This window comes from Ichthyophthirius multifiliis, assembly GCF_000220395.1.
Source record: "Ichthyophthirius multifiliis unplaced genomic scaffold scaff_1120509251039, whole genome shotgun sequence".
Taxonomy (NCBI): Eukaryota; Ciliophora; class Oligohymenophorea; order Hymenostomatida; genus Ichthyophthirius; species Ichthyophthirius multifiliis.
Genome location: NW_004086259.1, coordinates 48,407 through 67,968, shown reverse-complemented (window position 1 = coordinate 67,968; position 19,562 = coordinate 48,407). Strand labels below are relative to the sequence as shown.

At 14.6% G+C, this 19,562-nt stretch overlaps 2 protein-coding genes across 2 annotated transcripts, besides 35 other annotated features; both read right to left on the bottom strand. All coding sequences in view use genetic code 6, as the record gives it.

Annotated features, from left to right (window-relative positions):
* Positions 1 to 2,197: 2,197 nt before the first annotated feature.
* Positions 2,198 to 2,247: a microsatellite.
* A 382-nt stretch (positions 2,248 to 2,629) lies between these two features.
* Positions 2,630 to 2,700: a microsatellite.
* Positions 2,662 to 2,746: a microsatellite.
* Positions 2,662 to 2,847: a microsatellite.
* A 349-nt stretch (positions 2,848 to 3,196) lies between these two features.
* On the bottom strand, positions 3,197 to 7,295 carry IMG5_133520 (protein kinase domain protein; the record flags this gene model as incomplete). Its single annotated transcript, XM_004031924.1, has 12 exons — positions 3,197 to 3,340; positions 3,395 to 3,602; positions 3,667 to 3,885; positions 3,945 to 4,075; positions 4,131 to 4,202; positions 4,265 to 4,348; positions 5,220 to 5,267; positions 5,538 to 5,704; positions 5,880 to 5,948; positions 6,324 to 6,336; positions 6,911 to 6,965; positions 7,129 to 7,295. Coding segments are annotated over 12 exons (1,377 nt in total), but the record flags the coding sequence as incomplete, so codon positions are not given.
* Positions 3,366 to 3,390: a microsatellite.
* Positions 4,351 to 4,397: a microsatellite.
* Positions 4,524 to 4,574: a microsatellite.
* Positions 4,540 to 4,592: a microsatellite.
* Positions 4,631 to 4,670: a microsatellite.
* Positions 6,392 to 6,429: a microsatellite.
* Positions 6,424 to 6,488: a microsatellite.
* Positions 6,619 to 6,658: a microsatellite.
* A 218-nt stretch (positions 7,296 to 7,513) lies between the features above and the next one.
* Positions 7,514 to 7,560: a microsatellite.
* A 2,675-nt stretch (positions 7,561 to 10,235) lies between these two features.
* Positions 10,236 to 10,267: a microsatellite.
* Positions 10,268 to 10,767: 500 nt separating this feature from the next.
* Positions 10,768 to 10,841: a microsatellite.
* Positions 10,783 to 10,865: a microsatellite.
* Positions 10,797 to 10,891: a microsatellite.
* Positions 10,803 to 10,873: a microsatellite.
* A 178-nt stretch (positions 10,892 to 11,069) lies between the features above and the next one.
* On the bottom strand, positions 11,070 to 12,486 carry IMG5_133510 (protein phosphatase catalytic alpha isoform, putative; the record flags this gene model as incomplete). Its single annotated transcript, XM_004031923.1, has 8 exons — positions 11,070 to 11,149; positions 11,199 to 11,289; positions 11,343 to 11,494; positions 11,613 to 11,789; positions 11,910 to 12,058; positions 12,106 to 12,133; positions 12,184 to 12,237; positions 12,288 to 12,486. 8 exons carry the CDS (start codon positions 12,484 to 12,486, stop codon positions 11,070 to 11,072), a joined length of 930 nt encoding a protein of 309 aa, XP_004031971.1.
* Positions 11,504 to 11,574: a microsatellite.
* Positions 11,518 to 11,574: a microsatellite.
* Positions 12,060 to 12,086: a microsatellite.
* Positions 12,487 to 12,538: 52 nt separating the features above from the next.
* Positions 12,539 to 12,587: a microsatellite.
* A 408-nt stretch (positions 12,588 to 12,995) lies between these two features.
* Positions 12,996 to 13,039: a microsatellite.
* A 217-nt stretch (positions 13,040 to 13,256) lies between these two features.
* Positions 13,257 to 13,314: a microsatellite.
* Positions 13,315 to 14,938: 1,624 nt separating this feature from the next.
* Positions 14,939 to 14,971: a microsatellite.
* Positions 14,972 to 15,405: 434 nt separating this feature from the next.
* Positions 15,406 to 15,519: a microsatellite.
* Positions 15,456 to 15,493: a microsatellite.
* A 15-nt stretch (positions 15,520 to 15,534) lies between the features above and the next one.
* Positions 15,535 to 15,594: a microsatellite.
* Positions 15,541 to 15,602: a microsatellite.
* Positions 15,544 to 15,617: a microsatellite.
* A 685-nt stretch (positions 15,618 to 16,302) lies between these two features.
* Positions 16,303 to 16,336: a microsatellite.
* A 58-nt stretch (positions 16,337 to 16,394) lies between these two features.
* Positions 16,395 to 16,426: a microsatellite.
* Positions 16,427 to 16,932: 506 nt separating this feature from the next.
* Positions 16,933 to 16,974: a microsatellite.
* A 1,408-nt stretch (positions 16,975 to 18,382) lies between these two features.
* Positions 18,383 to 18,429: a microsatellite.
* A 981-nt stretch (positions 18,430 to 19,410) lies between these two features.
* Positions 19,411 to 19,448: a microsatellite.
* Positions 19,449 to 19,562: the final 114 nt, after the last annotated feature.

The following is a 19,562-nucleotide window of genomic DNA, read 5'->3' as shown; positions in this document are numbered from 1 at the left end:
ATTGTTTAATATACTTTAATTTTATAAAAACGTTTATTTAAAATATTTTGATAAGTTTTTTTATTAAACCGTTTTTCAGAATTCTGTTTTTAATTTTTTTTTATTCTATTATAAAAAAATTCCTAAGAATAATTATTATTTTTTTTTTTTTAAAGATTATTAAATTTTATTTAACTATTACATTATTACTTTCAAATATTATATTTTTTTGTGTTTATTCAATTTAATCTATTTAATTTAAATCTTTATTATTTTTTTATTTTATAAACATTTATTTTTATTTCTATATATTGTTATCTTTACTATTCTATTCAATTACTTTCATATCATTATCTTATTTATTATTATTTTTACAGTCAAAGTTATTTTTAAAAAAAAATTATTATGTTTATTATTATTATTCATTTTGTAAATTTTATTATTATAAATTTCAATTTACATGATCTTATTATAAATCAAACATATTCTTTTTATTTTAATTAGTTTAAGATTCAAAATCATTATTACTTTTAATTTATATACTTGTTTAAGGCCTTAAATTACAACTTAAATAATTATTATGATTAGTTAAATCTTTAATATTACTTGTATTTTATTTTTCTTTTTAACTAAATATAATTCCTTTATATAAATCAGAAACTCTAACTACATTTTATTTTTTTATTATTTTTTCTTATACTCTTTATTTTTTTATAACATTATATTTCTAGAAATGAAATTTATTATTTTAGTCGTATTGTATACCTTTTTTCATATTTACATCAAAATAATTAAAATGGTTTCTATCTGATATAGATTTATCGAATTACTATTAAAATTATATAATCATAATATATTTATTTAAATTTCTTTTTTATTAAATAATGAAAACTTTACTTTTTTTTATTTTTTAATAGATAGTTATAAATATTTATATATTATATTTTTTTTATAATCTATAAAATTTATTATTTTATTTTTTTTTTAAAAAAAAAACGCTATTAATTTAATCAAAATTGAATTCTTTTATTTTTTATTATCTTTTTAATATTAAAAACAAAATTTTGTATAAATAAATAAATTTAAAAAAAATTAACAAAAATTTATATATTTCAAAAATTAGAAAGGAAATAAATATAAATTAAGCTCACTATTATTAATCTAGAAGAATTTTAATTTATTTTATAACTTTCAAAGTGGTTAAAATTATAAGTCTTAATTCATTTTGAACATATTTTAAATCATCATTCATATTATAATCTATAGTTTATCCGAATTTATTTTTAACTTATATTAATTAACTATCCATTTTATAAAAAGCTTTATATCCATTATTAAATATTGCTTCTATTTTATTGTTTTCAAAAAGGACGAATTTGCTATCTTCAGTTTCTATTTTTAATTTAGGTTATCTTTATTTCATTGTATTACATACTTTTTTACAATAATCATATAATTATATATATTTTTAAGGCAATTATTATAATATGTAAACTTTCTTTTATTCAGCTTTCTTTTAGATTTCTATAGTTTTTCCTTCCGGAGATATTCTCATAGAAAGTTTTCCATTTTAAGTTTAAAGAATAAAATGACTATTTTCTGTAATTTCAACAGTCCCATTTTGAGTATTATATTTATTTGCTTTTAATTTCCCTGTTTTTAAAGGAGAGAAATTCTAATAATAATTATCATTTATTACATCTGATGTTACTTTTTTTAAAAAAATAAAAATAAATAAATATTTTTTTTAATTTCTTTTTCTATATTTTTACTTATTGTTGATTATACATGTTTCTAACTTGTTGTTTATCTATTTTTATTATTTGCTTTTTAAGCACTTAATAATATTTATATAGAGTCATGATAATTCGGAGATTCTTGATTATTATATTCAGTTTTAATACAATTATTTATTTTTTATTTAACTGAATTACTATTTGCCTAAATAAAAATTATGTTAGTATTATTATTTATATTGATTTTACTTGTATTGTATAATTTCTTTCATTAGAAATATCAGGTTCTTTTAAATGATACTTTTTTAAAATTTCATTAATTAATTATCGTTATTGATTTTTATTTCCTATAAGCTATTATTAGTACATCATTTATTATTAAAAATGAGTAGAAGTATTTGTTGATATAGTAGAATCGGCACTAATAATATTTTTTTGAGTTCTTTTATTATTAATTTTAGCATTCTAAATAATTATATTAGGATTATTATTTTCTTTTGATTATTTATTTTCGTTTGATTTTTATTATTCTATTTTAACTTGTTCAATTATTTCATCATTATTTTAAGATCTACTTAAATTTTTACTGAGACTTTTTTATACTATAATATTTCCAATATTACTCGAAACACTTAATTTTGAATTTGGATGCATTTAATACGACAAATCTTTTTTTTATTTTTTTTTAAAGTTATTATAAAAATTATTCATTATGAAAAATATTATGTTATATATTTGCAAAATTAGACAAATTTTAAACATATTTTTAAGCTGTTTAAACTGTGCAATATTAATATTATTAATTATTATCTATATATTTTTTACTTATTTCTTTTTCGCTTACAACTTGCTTAAGTTACATATCACTACTTGTATTTTTGCTTTTTCTGCAAATAACATTTTATTAAAAAGCCTAATATTATTAATTTTATTAATACTATAATATTTATAATTATAATTATTATTATGATTAAAATATTTATTATGGTTATTATGATTATTATGATTATTATGATTATTATTATTATTATTAATATTATAATAATATTTGTTGTTATTATTTTATTTATTACTATATTTGTTTTTTTGATATTTTTATTATTATATTTGTTATTATTATTTATTTTATTATAAGGATAAATTTTTTCAAAACTTTAATATATTGTTGAATTTTTATTTCTAATAAATATTTATGAATTAGCTTTTACTTAATTTTTTTAAAATATTTCACTTTTTCCACCTTATTTTTATTATAAATATTTATATTTACTATCGTCATATTACTACGTAATTAATCTTTCTGATGATTTAGTTTTATACTTTTATAAATTATTATAATGTTAATTTTCTTAAATTTAATTTATAATTGAATATTTATTATCTTTATTTGATATATTTTGTTTTTTTTCTTTATTTTTTACTTATTATTATTATGTTTCTAATTAGTAAAAAAAATTATCCTAAAACTTGCTTGTATCAAGTATACTTTTATCTTATTTCACACTTCTAATACTATTAAAAAAAGTTAATTATTCATCATTTGGGCTGTTTTTCTCTTTTTCTCTTATCTCATCATAAAACTCATGCATCAATATTTAATCAATATTATATCTTTAATCTTAATTCTTTATTTTTTAATTATTAATCACAAATAAAAAAAAATAATAAAAAAAAAATACCCAATTAATAATATTTTATAACAAATCTTTTAATTCCTTAGATATATTATTTGGAAAATTTAATTTGCTTTAAGAAGTAACATTTCTTAAAGTACTTAAAACATTTTCTCCTTCAAAAGGTGGTCCTCCAGTAACTAAAGCATATAATATGCATCCAAAAGACCAACAATCAATCTTCATTCCATAAGGTTATCTATTAATAATCTCTCTATTATAAATAAAAAGAAAAAAGAAGTAAATATGATAGAATAAATAAAAATAAATAATTTTACGGAGAAATATAGTTTGGAGTACCACAAATTGTATTTTTTTCTTACTGATTACCATTTAATTTCGCTGCAAGTCCAAAATCACAAATCTTTACTGCGTTTTCACTCGTAAGTAAAATATTTCCTAATTTTAAATCTCTATGTATTATTTAGTTATGATGTAAATATTTAAGTCCTTGAGCTAATTCATAGGATATTTGTTTAGCTTCTTACTCATCTAAACTATATATAATTATAAAATTAAAAAAAATAAAAATAATAATATTAAACAAAATATATACACTTTTTTATGCTTTAAATATTAATATAAATCTCCTCTTTCACAATATTCCAACATTAAATAATGATTATCTTTATCTTCAAAATTTTTAATCAGTTTTACAATATTATTATGATTTAATTCAAAATGTACCTTTTTTATTTTAGTTAAAATATGTTTAATTTTTTATTCTAAAATTAAAAAATACTTCTATTTCATTTTTTAATCTTTATTGTGCTGCTTTGTAATTTTTGTCTTTTTTATCAATTACTTTTATTGCCTTTTATTTTAAATATAGAATTTATTAAATATTTATTTTCAATATATTATTTTATATTTTACAAATTTTTATTGTGTTTTATGAGATTAGACTTTAATAACAAAACTAGCTGCACCTTTGCCAACTGGTCCAAGCAATTTATAGTCCTTTTTATATTTTATTAATTTTTAAATTTATATATTTTTATTTTATTAAATTAAAAGTTATAAAATATCTTTTTTAAATTATATAAATATAAGTAAATATATTTTACAGATAGTTAATAAGTTAAAGAATTGACTAATTAATCATAGTTTGAATTTTAATCTTATGTTTACATATTTTTTTTTTATTTTAATTTATTTTAGTTTTTTTTTTTTTATTTTGTTTTTAATATTATTTTTTTTTTAAAAAAAATAAATAAATATTTATATTTATAATTTTTTTTTTTTTTTTTTTAAATAAATTATTTTATTTTTAAATATAATTGTATATTACAAAAAAATAATATTGTTATTTTTTTAAATTTTATATGTAGAAATAATATTAAGAATATATATTTTTTTATAAATTTATATATTATATAAAGTTATTTTTATTATGTTTTTAAATGAATATATGATTCAAATTTCTTTATTCTTTAAATTTATGAAATGAATATCAATATAAAATTCTTTATCATATATTTTATTTTTTATATCCTATAAAATATTAATAAATTAAAATAAATATGAATTAAGTAATAGAGTATTTTACTTTACAAGCATTATCAAGCATACATTTATCAACAATTAAAATTCAATTTTTCTCAATAAAAGCGCAATTAATCCATAATTGAAACATTTTTTCCTTTTTTTAAGTGCCGGAATATTAAAAAACTAAATAAGAATATCACCCTTAACTCTAATTTCATTTAAATTAAATTTAATATAGGCTTGATTTTTATAAGTTTTTAATTTTATATAATCCTTATATAAAAAACTATAAATAAATAAAAGGAAATCTATATTTTATTTTATTTTTTTTTAAAAAAGTTACTAATGAATTATATTCAGAAGATTTATTATTAATAGTAAAGAAAGGTTCCTAAATAAAACAAAAAAAAATTCAATAAAAAAGATAAAATTTAAAAAAATAAAAAAATCAATTTTTTTTACAGCATCCTCCAAAAGAATTAAAATTAGGAACCGTAATTAGCTTAATTTTAGTTATTCTTGCTTCTATTTCTATAAATTATTTAATATCAAAATTAGGATTAGATAAAGCTCTTTCAAAATACTAAATATATCTAATTTAACTTGGTATAGTAACTCCCTTATGAAAAAATTAAAAATACATAAAACCGAAATATTCTACCTTATTATTCTTAGTTCTCATTATCCCATAATATCTTAAAGCATCATAAGCCGTATTAAAATATTTACTATACATTAAATAGCAACATATCATAACTCCAGTTCTACCCTTTCCAGCTTTACAATGAATAGCAGCAACATTTTTAGAATCTTTACTTAACCAATGATCTAATAATTTACAAAATTTATAAATCAAATCAAATTAGGAGCCTGATAGTCTTCAGAAGGAAATTCTTCAAACATTACATCAAAAAATTAGCTACTGTATTTTCTTTCACTGCATAAATTATATATTTAAAAATGATCTTTATGTCTATATGTAAAGAATTTATACACATCTTACATTGAATTTCTATATGTTTTTCATAGTTATAGACTAAATAACCCATGGCAATAATTTGTTCTGTTATATCTATTAATTTTATATATTAAAAATAAATTTTATTTAATATCAAAAAATATATAACATATTGAATCTAATGAATATCCATCTTAGTTAAATCTATTTTTTTTTTTAGAAACTAAAATCTTAAATATATTTTAAAGGCATTCATTTTTATATTAAATTGTATTCTAAATATAATTATGAAATTAATTTGCACGTTTTTATAAATCTAATGTATTTTTTCTAGACATTAAAGAAAAAGTATAATTTAATTATAAATAAAAATTAAAAGTAGTAAAATTGTTAATATATATAATCAAAATAAAAATAATTTGTATAAAATGAATATTTTTCCTTTTATAAAAATAATAAATGTAATTATATATGTAATTAATAATTTACAAAATTTAAATAACTAGATTGCTAAAAAATGATAATTTGAATATTTATTAATAAAAATAATCATTAATTATAATTAAATAAAAATATATAATAAAAAATATATATATATATGTATATGTATATGTATATGTATATGTATATTTATATGTATATGTATATGTATATATACATATAAATACTTATAAAGATTGCTATGACATATTTTATTGTTTTTATATTATTTTATAATTAATGTAATAAATATATATATTTTAACAATTAAAAATATTGTTTTTAAATAAAAGAATTTACATATATAAAATATTTTTATTTTAAATAAAATCATTTTTTTTTTATTAAACATAGCTTTAAACACTTTAATTAAATGCTTAAGTTATTCCTTCACCAGTAAGAGCACTAGTTTCAAAATATTATATATTTTTTTATTTTGCATATTATTGTGCTTATTGAACTTAAATTTATCTTTAAGAAGAATCAATATCACATTTATTGCCAATTAATACAATTTTTAAATTATTTTTATCAACTTATTCATCTAATTCATTAATCCAATATTCTACTCTTGTAAATGTATTTTATTAGCTTACATCAAAAACTAAAAAAACAATATTGGCATCTTAATAATATAACTTTAAAAGTGATCTTTTATAAAAAATAAAAAAAATACATAAAAATAGAAAAAAAAAATATACGAAAAAATATCTTATTATTATTTGTAAATTTATATATAATAAATAATTTTTATTAAGCTTAATATATTTATATTTTAATTTGAAAAAAAGTATTTTATTTATATAATATTTACTAATAAACTTCTTAACCTGCAGTATCCCAAATATCTAAATGAATATTTTAATTATTTTCTAATTTTATATCAAATTCAAAATATGTTACTCCTATAGTATTAGGACGATTTTTTACAAAATTTTTTGTTTTATAATATTCACATATAGATGTTTTTCCCACTGACATATCTCCTAATAATATTAATTTTATTTTTTCTTCTTTTTTTTTCTTTTGGACTATTTTTTGTTCCTTTTTTTCAGCATTATTATTTCCGCTATTTGATTTATTTAATCCAAAACACATATTTAATTTTATATTTGATTTTTATAAATAATTTAGTTTAGCAAATTATATATATAAATATAATTTTTAAATAAATTAATATATAATTATTTATATTTAGCATATATAATATATAATTTTTTTTATATATATATACATATTTTATTTTTTCTTTAATTTAAATTTTTTACCTAATATATATTAATTATTTATAATCCTTTTATATAGTTTTCTCAATTAATATATTTTTATATAATTAATATTAATTATATTTAATAAATTATTTAATATATACGATTATAATATTATTTTTTTATAAAAATATATTCAAATAATACCTAAAATAAAATTAACAATTTATTGGCCAATATTTTAATTTAATAAAATATATTAATTAAATTTTTATCGCAAAAGTTAAAAAAATATTAATAAAAAAATAAAAAAAAATGAAAAATAAATAAACAATAAGATAAGTTTTAAAAAATAAAAGCAATAGCAGATAAAAAATAGTATTCTATATTTTATATAACATATTAAATTATTTAATCTAAAAAATAAATAATAAAAATAGTAAATAGATCATGTTAAAAATGATTTTTTAGAAAAGCTTGAGTCATCAATAATTGTATTAGATAACTTTATACTAAAAAACGATGAAAGCTAACTTACAGAAATAAATAATGACTTCAATATATTAGAACATAGTATTTATTATTGCAAATTCCTTAATTAAAATAATGATTGCCATTTTTATCAGAAATTACTAAAATATACATTGCTTATAATAAAATTACTAAAACAAGTAAGATAATAGCTTATTTAGAAATAAAATTCTTTAATGAATTCTTTTTTTCGTAGTAATTAATAAGAAAAATTATAATGTGATAATCTTACTTTTGGCTTAGCTAGAAATTTAAAGGCTGTTCTTTATTCGCAACCAAAAATTATTTTCTAATTAAATTAAAATATATCATTATTTGATAGAATATTTTAATTATATACGGTAAATAAATAAATACAAATTAAAATTACATTTTTCTAATTTTTTTTATAATTACCAATATTAAAAATATAAAAAAAATATATTTATTTAATTCCTTTTATTAAATATTTAATTTTTTCTAAAAAAAGGAAAATAATTTAAATATTAAAATCGAGAAAATATGCGTTTGCCTATTAGAATAAATTATAGAAGTTGGGGATTTTTAATATGAAAATATTAATTTATTGAATATATATAAGTTTATAGACTCTTGTAATATTTAAAAGCTAGCTGAATTTATTAAAGTAATTAGTTTATTATTTTTAGACTATAAAAAAATTAAAAGTTCCAATAATAAATATACTTTAAAATATTAAGAACATATGATAATAAAAACCCACTCAATTTTTTTAAAAAGTAAATATTTTCTTTATAAATGCTTTACTTTAATATGTTCTACAGTAAAAATAATAAGTGATATAAATACTTGTAAAAATATAATTGAATTAAAAAAATGTATTTAAAAGTTGAAACAAGATAAATATTTTGAAAAAACAAATATTTAAGTTTATGAAATTGAAAACCTAATAAATGAAGGTCCTTAAAGTTAATGTAAAAAAATAAAAATAAATAATTTAAATAAAAGCATTAAATTTTTTATTTTGTTTAAATAAATAAAAAGAAAACTTAATTTAAAATAAAATGATATTCAAACTAATATTAAAACTTTCAAATATAGTAATATAAAAATTATATATTTTTTTTAAAAAAGTAAATATAAATATATTTTAAAGACGGAGGTTTTATTTATGTATTCAAACATACTATAAGGATCTTAAAAAGGCTATATTTAATAATAATTATGGAGATTAGGATTTATCGAGAATGTAATAAATCCACTTTTTTTAGTTTTATTCGATAATATAGAAAATAACCTAAATGAAGATTTTTTGACAACTATTAGAATTTAATTATTAAGGACAATAATAAATTATTGTGATGGAAATGAAAATAAAGTTTATTTTTATTTTAAAAAAAATACTAAAATAAAAAAATATATTTAATAATAAAGATTGAACTTATTAGTTTAGAAGAAAGGCAATATGCAAAAAAAGAATTAATTCCTAATTTAATAAAAGATTTTAATATAAAAGCCGATTTATCGGATTAAATAAATAATATAAATTTCAATTAATTAATAGAATAAAATGAACTATTTAAAGAAAATTAATTATCAAATGTTTCACAAAAAGGAACCATACATTTAATTGCTGAAGCTTATTTCAAAATAAACGATTAATCAAAAGGCAATTTTAAGTTTTGGCTTACTTCTTGTTTAGAAAACTTCCTTAGAGGCTCAAATTAATACCATTAATTATATGTTCTTTACTTTGGTTTGATAGATAAATTTTCAAAATAACTTTTCGAATAAAATGATCCTAGTAATACTTTAAGAAAGCCTTTATAAAAAGGTAGCGAAAATTAACTTATATTAGATGTAATGAGTGAATTTATTAAATATAATGTTATAAACACAGTATATTTTTATAACTATATAGTTATAAATAATAAATAAAATCTTCTTATTGAGATTCTATAGAAAAATATTATAGATTCTAATGTTTTTATAAGGGCCTTACTTTTAACTTAAAAAAAACTTGAATATTAAAATCATAAAAATGTTTATTTTAATTTTTATTTTTTAAGAATAAAAAAAAAAAAAATACAAAAATATATAGCTTTTTAAAATAGGTCTTAGATTCTTTTTTAAAATATATACCATTTGATAATTTAATTAAAGATTCTATATTTTTGACTATTTAAGCAATGAGTGATTAATAAGTTAGTTAAGAGAGTATAAAATATATATATATATATATATATATATATATATTTTATTTAATTTTAAATAAATATAGATATTTGTTGTTTAAATTCACTAATCTTAATTTATTTATTTTAATGGTATGATGTAGAGGAAAAAGAATAAATTTTAATTTAAGAAGTAAATATATATTTGGAATAAAATCCTGATATAAAATAAAAACTTATGTAAAATCAAGAATATTTATATATATTAATTTATTTATTTTATTATGTAGAAAATGCTTTAATTAATGGTAAGAATATTATTAATATAAATCGAAAGATTCATATGGATTATCCTATTCAACTTAAATACCTATGCTTTATTATTAAACTGCTTAATAAAGAATGAGGTAAAGACTTAATTTATTTTGAGTAGATTAAAAAAAGAAAAATTAATTTATAAATTAAATATCATATTATATTACTTTATATTAAAACATATTTTTTTTTTCATTACAAATGAAATTAAAAAATATTATATTAATAATTTTTAAATTATTTAATTATTAAAATTATATAAATGCGTATTATTTATTATAATATATATCATAATTTTATTTTTATATTTTAAATTATTATATTTATATATTATTAATTATAAATTTTAAAATTAATATTATTATATATTATTTAAAAATCTTTAAAATTAGTCATATATATACTAAATAGACAAAAATATTAAGTTTATATTATTTTCAATAAATTAAAAATAAATAATGTTTAAAAATTATAAATATAAATTTTATATATATTTATCATATTAGAAATCTTATATACTTTATTTTATATAAATATTTTTTTTTTTAATTTTATTTATTTCATATGTTTCATTTTCCACTTTTAGAATCCGCAGGTTTTAAAACTTAAAAAGAGCACATTAATTATTCATCAATAGTCATAACAGCAGCTATTTAAAAAATTTAAATAAATAAAAAAAATAAAATCAGAATAAATACCTGCATTATCGAATTCTCCACAATAATTAGGGGCTGAAAATAATGTAACTAATTATCTTTTAGCAAAAAACTCATAACCATCTTCAACAACCTAATTTATTTAAATTTTTTTTAAAATAAAATATAAAAAATTGATTATATAACTTAATGTGCTCTGCATATTAAATCAAGTTCATGCTTTTTCAAAAAAACAGAAACTATTTCTGGACTAAAAACATAAGAAACACCTCTTTCGTTTTCTGCCCATCCTTAAACATCTTTATCAGGATCACTCCATAATAAATCACATAATAATCCTATTATTTTATATATAAAAAAAATATATAATATATATTTAAATATATATATATATATATATATAAATATACATATATATTATTTTTTTAGAAATAAAATTAAAATATATATTTGAACCAGTATCAGGAACATCTATAGGTCTTACTATTCTACGTATTTATTCTAGATTTGTTAATTCAGGTGATAAACCTCCGTGCATGCAAAATATTTTTTCATCTATTATTGATGCGACAGGTAAACAATTAAAACAATCTGTAAAAGTTTTCCATAATTTTATATTGAATCTTCTTCTACCTTAATATAAATATATGACGAATATTTTATTTGATTTTTTTGATAATTTTTTTTTTTTTTTTTTTTTTTTAAAATATATTAAATATAATATTTATTTATTTTAATTATATAATATATTACATTCATCATAAAATCCATATATTCTGTTTATTGATGCACATTCATGATTTCCTCTCAAAAGAAAAAAATTTTCAGGATATTTTATTTTATAAGCTAATAAAAGTGAGATTGTCTCTAAACTTTGTTTTCCTCGATCAACATAATCTCCTCTTTTTAAATTATTTTTAAATTATTTTTTTTATTTTTTTATATTTACAAAAATAAATAATTTGCATCAGGAGGATCTTTTTAATTATTATTTTTTAAAAAAAATAAAAATAAAAATATAATATACATTATCCATATTAAAACAGTCTTAATAAATCGTAAAATTAGCCATGTATATCTCCTATTAATATTTATTAAAATAATTTTCTTGTAATTAATAAAAAAACATACCACATATTTTTAAAGGAGCTTCAAGTTCAAGTAATATAGGCTAGGAAATAAAAATTTCTCTCGATTTTATGCATAAACCTCTAATTTCTGTTTCTGTTAAATTTGCTAGTTTTCCAGGTTTATATTCGCGACAACTTAACAATTTTTCTATAATATTATCAACATCAATATCAACTTATTTTAAATTTTTATCCACCATTTTATTATCTGTTTTTATTTTATTTTGTTATTTTAAGAAAATTGGTTATTTAATTATTGATCAAAAAAAAAATATATTATTAATAAAAAAAAGTATATATTTTTATACTATTTGATATATTTCCAAATTCGTGTGTTTGTGTGTGTTTTTTTTTATTTGATTTTAAAAAAAAATATCAATATTTTTATTTTGTGTTAATTGAGCATATTAACAAAATAATAATAAAGAGCATTAGTGATTAATATAACTCTAAGAAAAACTAGTAAAATAAAAAAAAAAACTAATTATTAATATAAATAATTATATTACTATTCATAAATAAATTAACTAAAGGTGGAAATATAAAACTTTTATGTATAAGAATATTTTTATTAAATTCGTATATTAAATTATAATAGGAAATATAAAATGTTAAAATATATAACATTTTTATAACTTAATAATTATTAATTTATAATAAATTTATTGCTCTTAACTTATTTTAAAATTTAATTCACATAATATTACAATAAATTATAATATTTTTTATATTAAATCTAATTATTTTTTTATTTCATTGTCTTTTTAAAAAAATAAAGCAAACTTAGACATTCTTATTTTAAATAATATTTATTTATATAAAAATAATTAATCATATTATTTCTTTCACAAGCATAGTTTTTTAAATTTTTAATAATTTATATTAATTTTTTAATAAATAAACCTATTATATTAATTACTTTTATTAATACCATAGATTATAAAAATAGAAAATAATTTTATATTTATAAAAAAAAAAAATTAAAATAAAAAAATAATGGACAATATAATAAAAATAAATTATAATATTAATGTATACACTTTCTTAAAAAGTAACTAATTTTTATTGTTCAAAATTTAAACATTTAAACTAGTGTTTGTTTGTTGCTTAAAAAATTACAAATAAAATTGGAAATAGCCTATACAACAATTTTAATAATATTTATAAAAAATACAAACTCAAGAACAAAATATTAATTTGACTTTAAAAAATAATATTATATAAAATAAAAACAAAAAAAATTCAAACAATTAAAATAGTTGTAACGAAAACAGTTTTATTTAAACATAAAAAAATATTAACCTATACTAAATCTTTTAAATTAATTAAATGAATAAAAAAAACTTTTTCCATGTCAATCCAAAAGCATTAAAATACATAAGAAAGTGACTAAATCTTTATTTCTAAATCTGAAATATTTACACAAAAGCTAAACTTTTAATAAAATCCAATAATAATTTAAAGATTACCAAATAAACATAAAACATTATAAATAGAAATGCAATTAACGAGTATAATTTCCTCAATTATAAAAATAGAGGAAAAATTGAACTAATTTACAGTAAAAAATGAAGTAATTAAATGAAGAAAATATGTTTTTAAGAGTTATAGTAGTATTTTTTTTTCTTCTCAAAGTAATAATATCAAAAATCAATAATTTAAAATAAAAATTAATTTATATAAGTAAAGTAATCTAAATAAAAAACAAAATAATTATATGAGTTTTTAACATATTAGCTTTAACTAATAATGATTTGATTAAAACTGCTAAAGATAAAAGCGCAAGGGAATATCTAATAAAGTTTTTTAAAGAAATAAAAGACAAATTTAAAGATGAAAGTTTAATTAGAAAGTATGAAAACAATTTTATTTCTAAAAATGATTAATAATTATTAAACACAAATTAAGAGTAATATAATTTTAAAGAAAGAAAGCATAGATATATCAAAAGCTAAAAATATTTAATAGATTTAGTTACAAAATTATATTATTCAGTTGGTTGGACATTATAAATAATGTGAAGAAGTATATATTAAATATGTTAAAATTGTCAAAAATTTTTATAGACAAGATGTATTATTTAATTTTACGTTTTTGTTAAAAAAAAATAAACAATAATTAAAGGGTTTAAAAACAAATAATTGTTACTTTTTGATTAGAGTAATTTATTTAATACATAAATATTATGTAAAAGCTGTTATGTGTTTTAAAATATGCTTAAATATTCGTATTAATAAATTAAAAGAAAATCAAAAAAGAAATATGAAATTTATAAAAAGCTATATTTGAAAAAATATAATTGGAAGTATTTAGTTACTAGTAACTTAAGTTTATGAAATGCTAGGTTTTTCATATATATTAATTTTTTCAAACAAATTTTTATATATAAAAAATATTAATTATTTAGAAGAAGAAAATTATAAATCTAACATATCCTGAATTTGTTAAAATTTCTTTTTTAATTATGTATATATATAATTAAAATAAATACTAAAATATGAATTAAAAATAAAGAATAAAAAAAAATATGAATAATATGATAGAAGTATGGTTGTTCATTATAAAAATAATAATAAAAAAAATAAATTCAAAGTAAATAATTATATAAAATAATATTCTATATTATAAATATAATAATTTATTTACATTGTTGATAAATTAAAAAGATAAATAAAATAAGATAAAGAATAATAATCTATTTAAAAAATGAATAAAGAATAATGAAGATTTTTAACGTAGAATTATACTTCATTAAATAAATATTTTGAAATAAAAAAATGAATAAAGAATAATATATAGTTTAATAAAGAAATTAAGAAGTAAAAATGAATTTGTAAATTAAAATAATCAATATGATAATATTAATTAGTTCATTAAAAAAATAGAAATAAATATATATAATAAAATAAAAAGAGAATAAGAATAAATAAAATAATCGAATTGATAAAAAATTATTATTAAAAAAAAAGCTATAAATATAATTAAAATTTGAATAAATAAATATAAAAATAATTAAAACAATATTAGCAATAAATAGATGTAAAAAATATAAAAATATGATTAAATTTTTAGTAAAATATTATATTAAGTTAAACAAATATTTTATGATAAAAAATTTCAAGATAAAAATAAAAATAAAAAAAATAAATTCATATACAAAAAAAGATATAATTAATACTATATAAAAAAATTAATCATAGTAAAAAATATATAAAATAAAAATAATAAAAATAGTTTTATATATTTATATAAATATAATAATAATAATAATAATAATAATTATAATAATAATAATAATAATAATAATAATTATAATTTATTTATAAATTATTACAAAACTAAAACTTTAATATTATAAAAATAAAAGATAAATAAAAATATATAAAATAATATATTATAGTCATGTATATATAAATATTTTATTAAAAACAATTATAAGTGTAAAAAATAATTTTTATTTATTTTATTAAATTAAAAAAAAACTTAATTTATAATAAATAATATAAATATTATTTATATAAAAATACATTGTATTTTTTTTTATTCAAAGGCTTATAAATATTAATACGTTTTTTTTAATATTTCTTTTATTTATAAAAAATAAAAAATGTATAGTTAATAAAAACATAATATAATAATGATTTTTTTTTATAAATTTGGATCGTTAATTCCTTAGATGTTACTTATATCAATATTCTTATTAATTTATATATTATTTTTAACAGTAAAATAAAAATATATATGAACATATTTAATTTTATTTAAATAAAAGACTTATATAATTCCTGTAATAACAAATACGTATTAGTTATCCTAATTTTAATATAATTAATATACAGACAATAATATTATATAATTTCTATAAGTATTATAAAACCTTAGTGTCTTTTAATAAATATAAGATTAACAATTTCAAGGGATCATAATATTTATTACATTTCATATTTTATTGATATTAGCTCTATGGTCATTCTATTAAACTATATCAAATCCAGCTGGTTAAATAAAATATGTAAAATTATATATAAAAATATAATTAATATAATAATAATTTTTATTTATTAATTAATGAAAAATTAAATATTTTGCACTTATTTATTATTAAAATTAAAATAATAAAATAATAAAACTAATAAAATAGTGTATTAAATGGAACTAAGAAACAAATTGTTTTATTGAGAATCTTAGAAATCAATAAATTCATATATAAAAATAAATAAGAGAAAAATATAAATTCACAAATTAAAAATGTAAGAATAAAATATAAACATTAATATAATAAAAAAAAAGTCAACAAATTAAATATTTCATTTTCTAGTAATTAAGACTTAAATATAATTAAATAAATAAAATCTTCAAAAGAAATAAGTATTTAATAACATTTTTAAAAAGAAAGAAATTCTTAATATTTAGAAAAATTAAAATCCAAAGAAAATTAATATGAGAATTAAGATAGCTTAAAAAGTGAAAGTGAAGTATTTTATGACGGAGATTTAAGTATCGATTTAAATGAAAATTCGTAAAATAATGTAAATACCTTATTTGATTAAGATGAATAAGATAGATTATTAAATTAATTATATTACATGTATATGTAAAATCAAATTATTTAAAATAAATATAGGCCGTGCAAAAAATGCCATAAGTATTAAAAAATTAAATATATTTAAAAAATAAAAATTAAAAAAAGTGCATTTAAACCTCCAAGAACTCATCATTGTTCTTAGTGCAGGACTTGTATTTTAAAAATGGATCACCATTGTTAATGGGTAAATAATTGTATAGGATTTTAAAATTATAAATATTTTGCTTGTATGCTTTTTTATTCAAGTATATACTATTTATAATTTTAAAGAATTTTTTTTTAATATAAAGGTTTATTTTTATATTCACTTTTTTAAATTACATTCAATGCTTTTAGATTCAATTATAAGTTAAAATTTAAACTATTCTGGATTATTCACTATTGTTTTTACATTTTATTTTATTCTTGTTATTATGGTTATTATAATTTTTTTGACTATATTTCATACTATGTAATTTTATATATTATTTTGTTTATAATATTTTTATCTGTGATATTTTTTTTTTTTACGACTATTAATCATTTTTTAGTTTTAATTTTATTTTTTATAATATTACCAAATTATAAAAGATATTTTATAATTTAAAAACACAAGAAAGAAAATTTAATTATAATATGATTAATTGTCATTTTTTTTTTATTTAAAAAAAAAAAATACAGAAAATAATATATAAGAAAGTTATATTAATAATATAAAATATCTTATCTTATGTTTGTAAAAATTAAAAGGTTGATTATTAAAAATAAAACAACAATTGAATATAGTGAAAAGAAGAAAGATATGAATGTAATAGAAAAAAAATATTTTTTAAAAATTATTAAAATTTATTTAATAGATATATGATTAAGGATTTAAAGAAAATTTTTTATAAATTTTTGGAAAAAATTGGATTTATTGGTTTTTACCAATAAGTAAATAAATAATTATTTATTTTTATTTATTGAAAAAAAAAAAATATTAATATTTATTTTTAAATTACAAAAAAAAAGAACCTAATTTCGAAGGAGAAGGAAGTCATTTTAAATTAAATAATAATACTTAAAATTTATGAAATAAATTAAATTAAATTTAAAATTTCTTTAATAATAAAAATATAAATAATATTTTTGCCTAAATATATATTAACTTATTATTTTATAATAATATAAACTTCATAATATAAGTTAATTAAAATATTTATATTTAATTATATAAAAATTATGAATAAATAAATTTTATGATTTCTATTTATTTTTAAAACATTTTCTGATTTAAAAATTCCATATCATATAAACTTATTGATTGTATTTTAACTTTTTAAGCTAAAGTAAAAATAAAATTTTTAGTTTAACATATTTAAATTAATAAATTTATAAGACAAGTAAATCAGGCAATAGCTATAATCTATGAAAAACTATAATAACTAACTTCTTAATTCTCTAATTTTTTTAAAACCTATTTAATTTTATATTTTAACCTAAACATTAAACTATTAAAAAGTTTAATAATCATTACAACTCTATCTCATCACTTTTATAAACTCTCTTTCAATTTTATTAATCTGTTTTCAATTTATAATCAAATTTTTAAAGTAAATCAATAATAGCATCCTTCTAAAGTTAAAGCAACAAAATATCAATATCTACATAACTAAGACACAAATGTCATTAAAAATTAAAAGTTAAAAGTTATCATACACAATATCTAAGAAATTTAAAAACCAATTAATAAATATAAAAACTATTGTAATTAGATATTAATAGAATATTAAATTAATTTTGATTATTATTTGAATTTTATTTTTATTGTATTTTAAAATATTACATTATAATTTTAATTTTTTTATAAAAACATATATATTGTATTAATATATATCATTATTAAAAACTACTACCTAATTTAATTCGTTTGTTTTTACTTTTTTACTTAGTAGGAACAATCAAAATAAATAAATTAAACAATATAAAAATAATCTTAGTGTTTGAATATTATTTTTTGTAAATAAAAATTTTAAAAATTATATTAATTTTATTTTGTTGTATTTGCTTAATCAGGTGTAATGTCTAAATCACTATTTTTATAAATTAAAAAAGGAAGCGATTTTTTGAATTTTTTTAAAAGGAATTACTAATAATTCATTCAGAAAATTTTTACATGTTAAATATAAAATTGTTTATTTATAATTTTTTAAAAATATGAGATTGAAATTTACTTAAAAATTTTTTCTTAAAATATTTCTATACTTTAAAAATTAATTAAGTAGAAAAAAATCAAATTTATTTTTTTTAAAATTGAAAACTGATTAATTGAAAATAATTTGTTCTTAATAATAATTTAAAATAAATTATAAATATTTATATAAATTGTATTTTAATAAATAAATATATATTTAATTATAAAAATGAAAAATATATTATATTTACATGTTTAATTAATAATATATTAAACTATTATATTTATAATAGTTTATTTAATTAATTCATTTTTTTAATGAATTTTTATTTTATAATTATGATTCTAATAATAATTATAATAATGTATTTTTACAATTTAATGATTTTTTAAAAAACTATTATATTTTAAAATATATTATATTTAACAGAATACATTTTTCTTAGATTATTTTAATAAGTTAATAAATACTTATTATAAATAATTATGAAAAGATATAGTTTTTTTTTTACAATATACAGACAATTTTTTGTACAAAA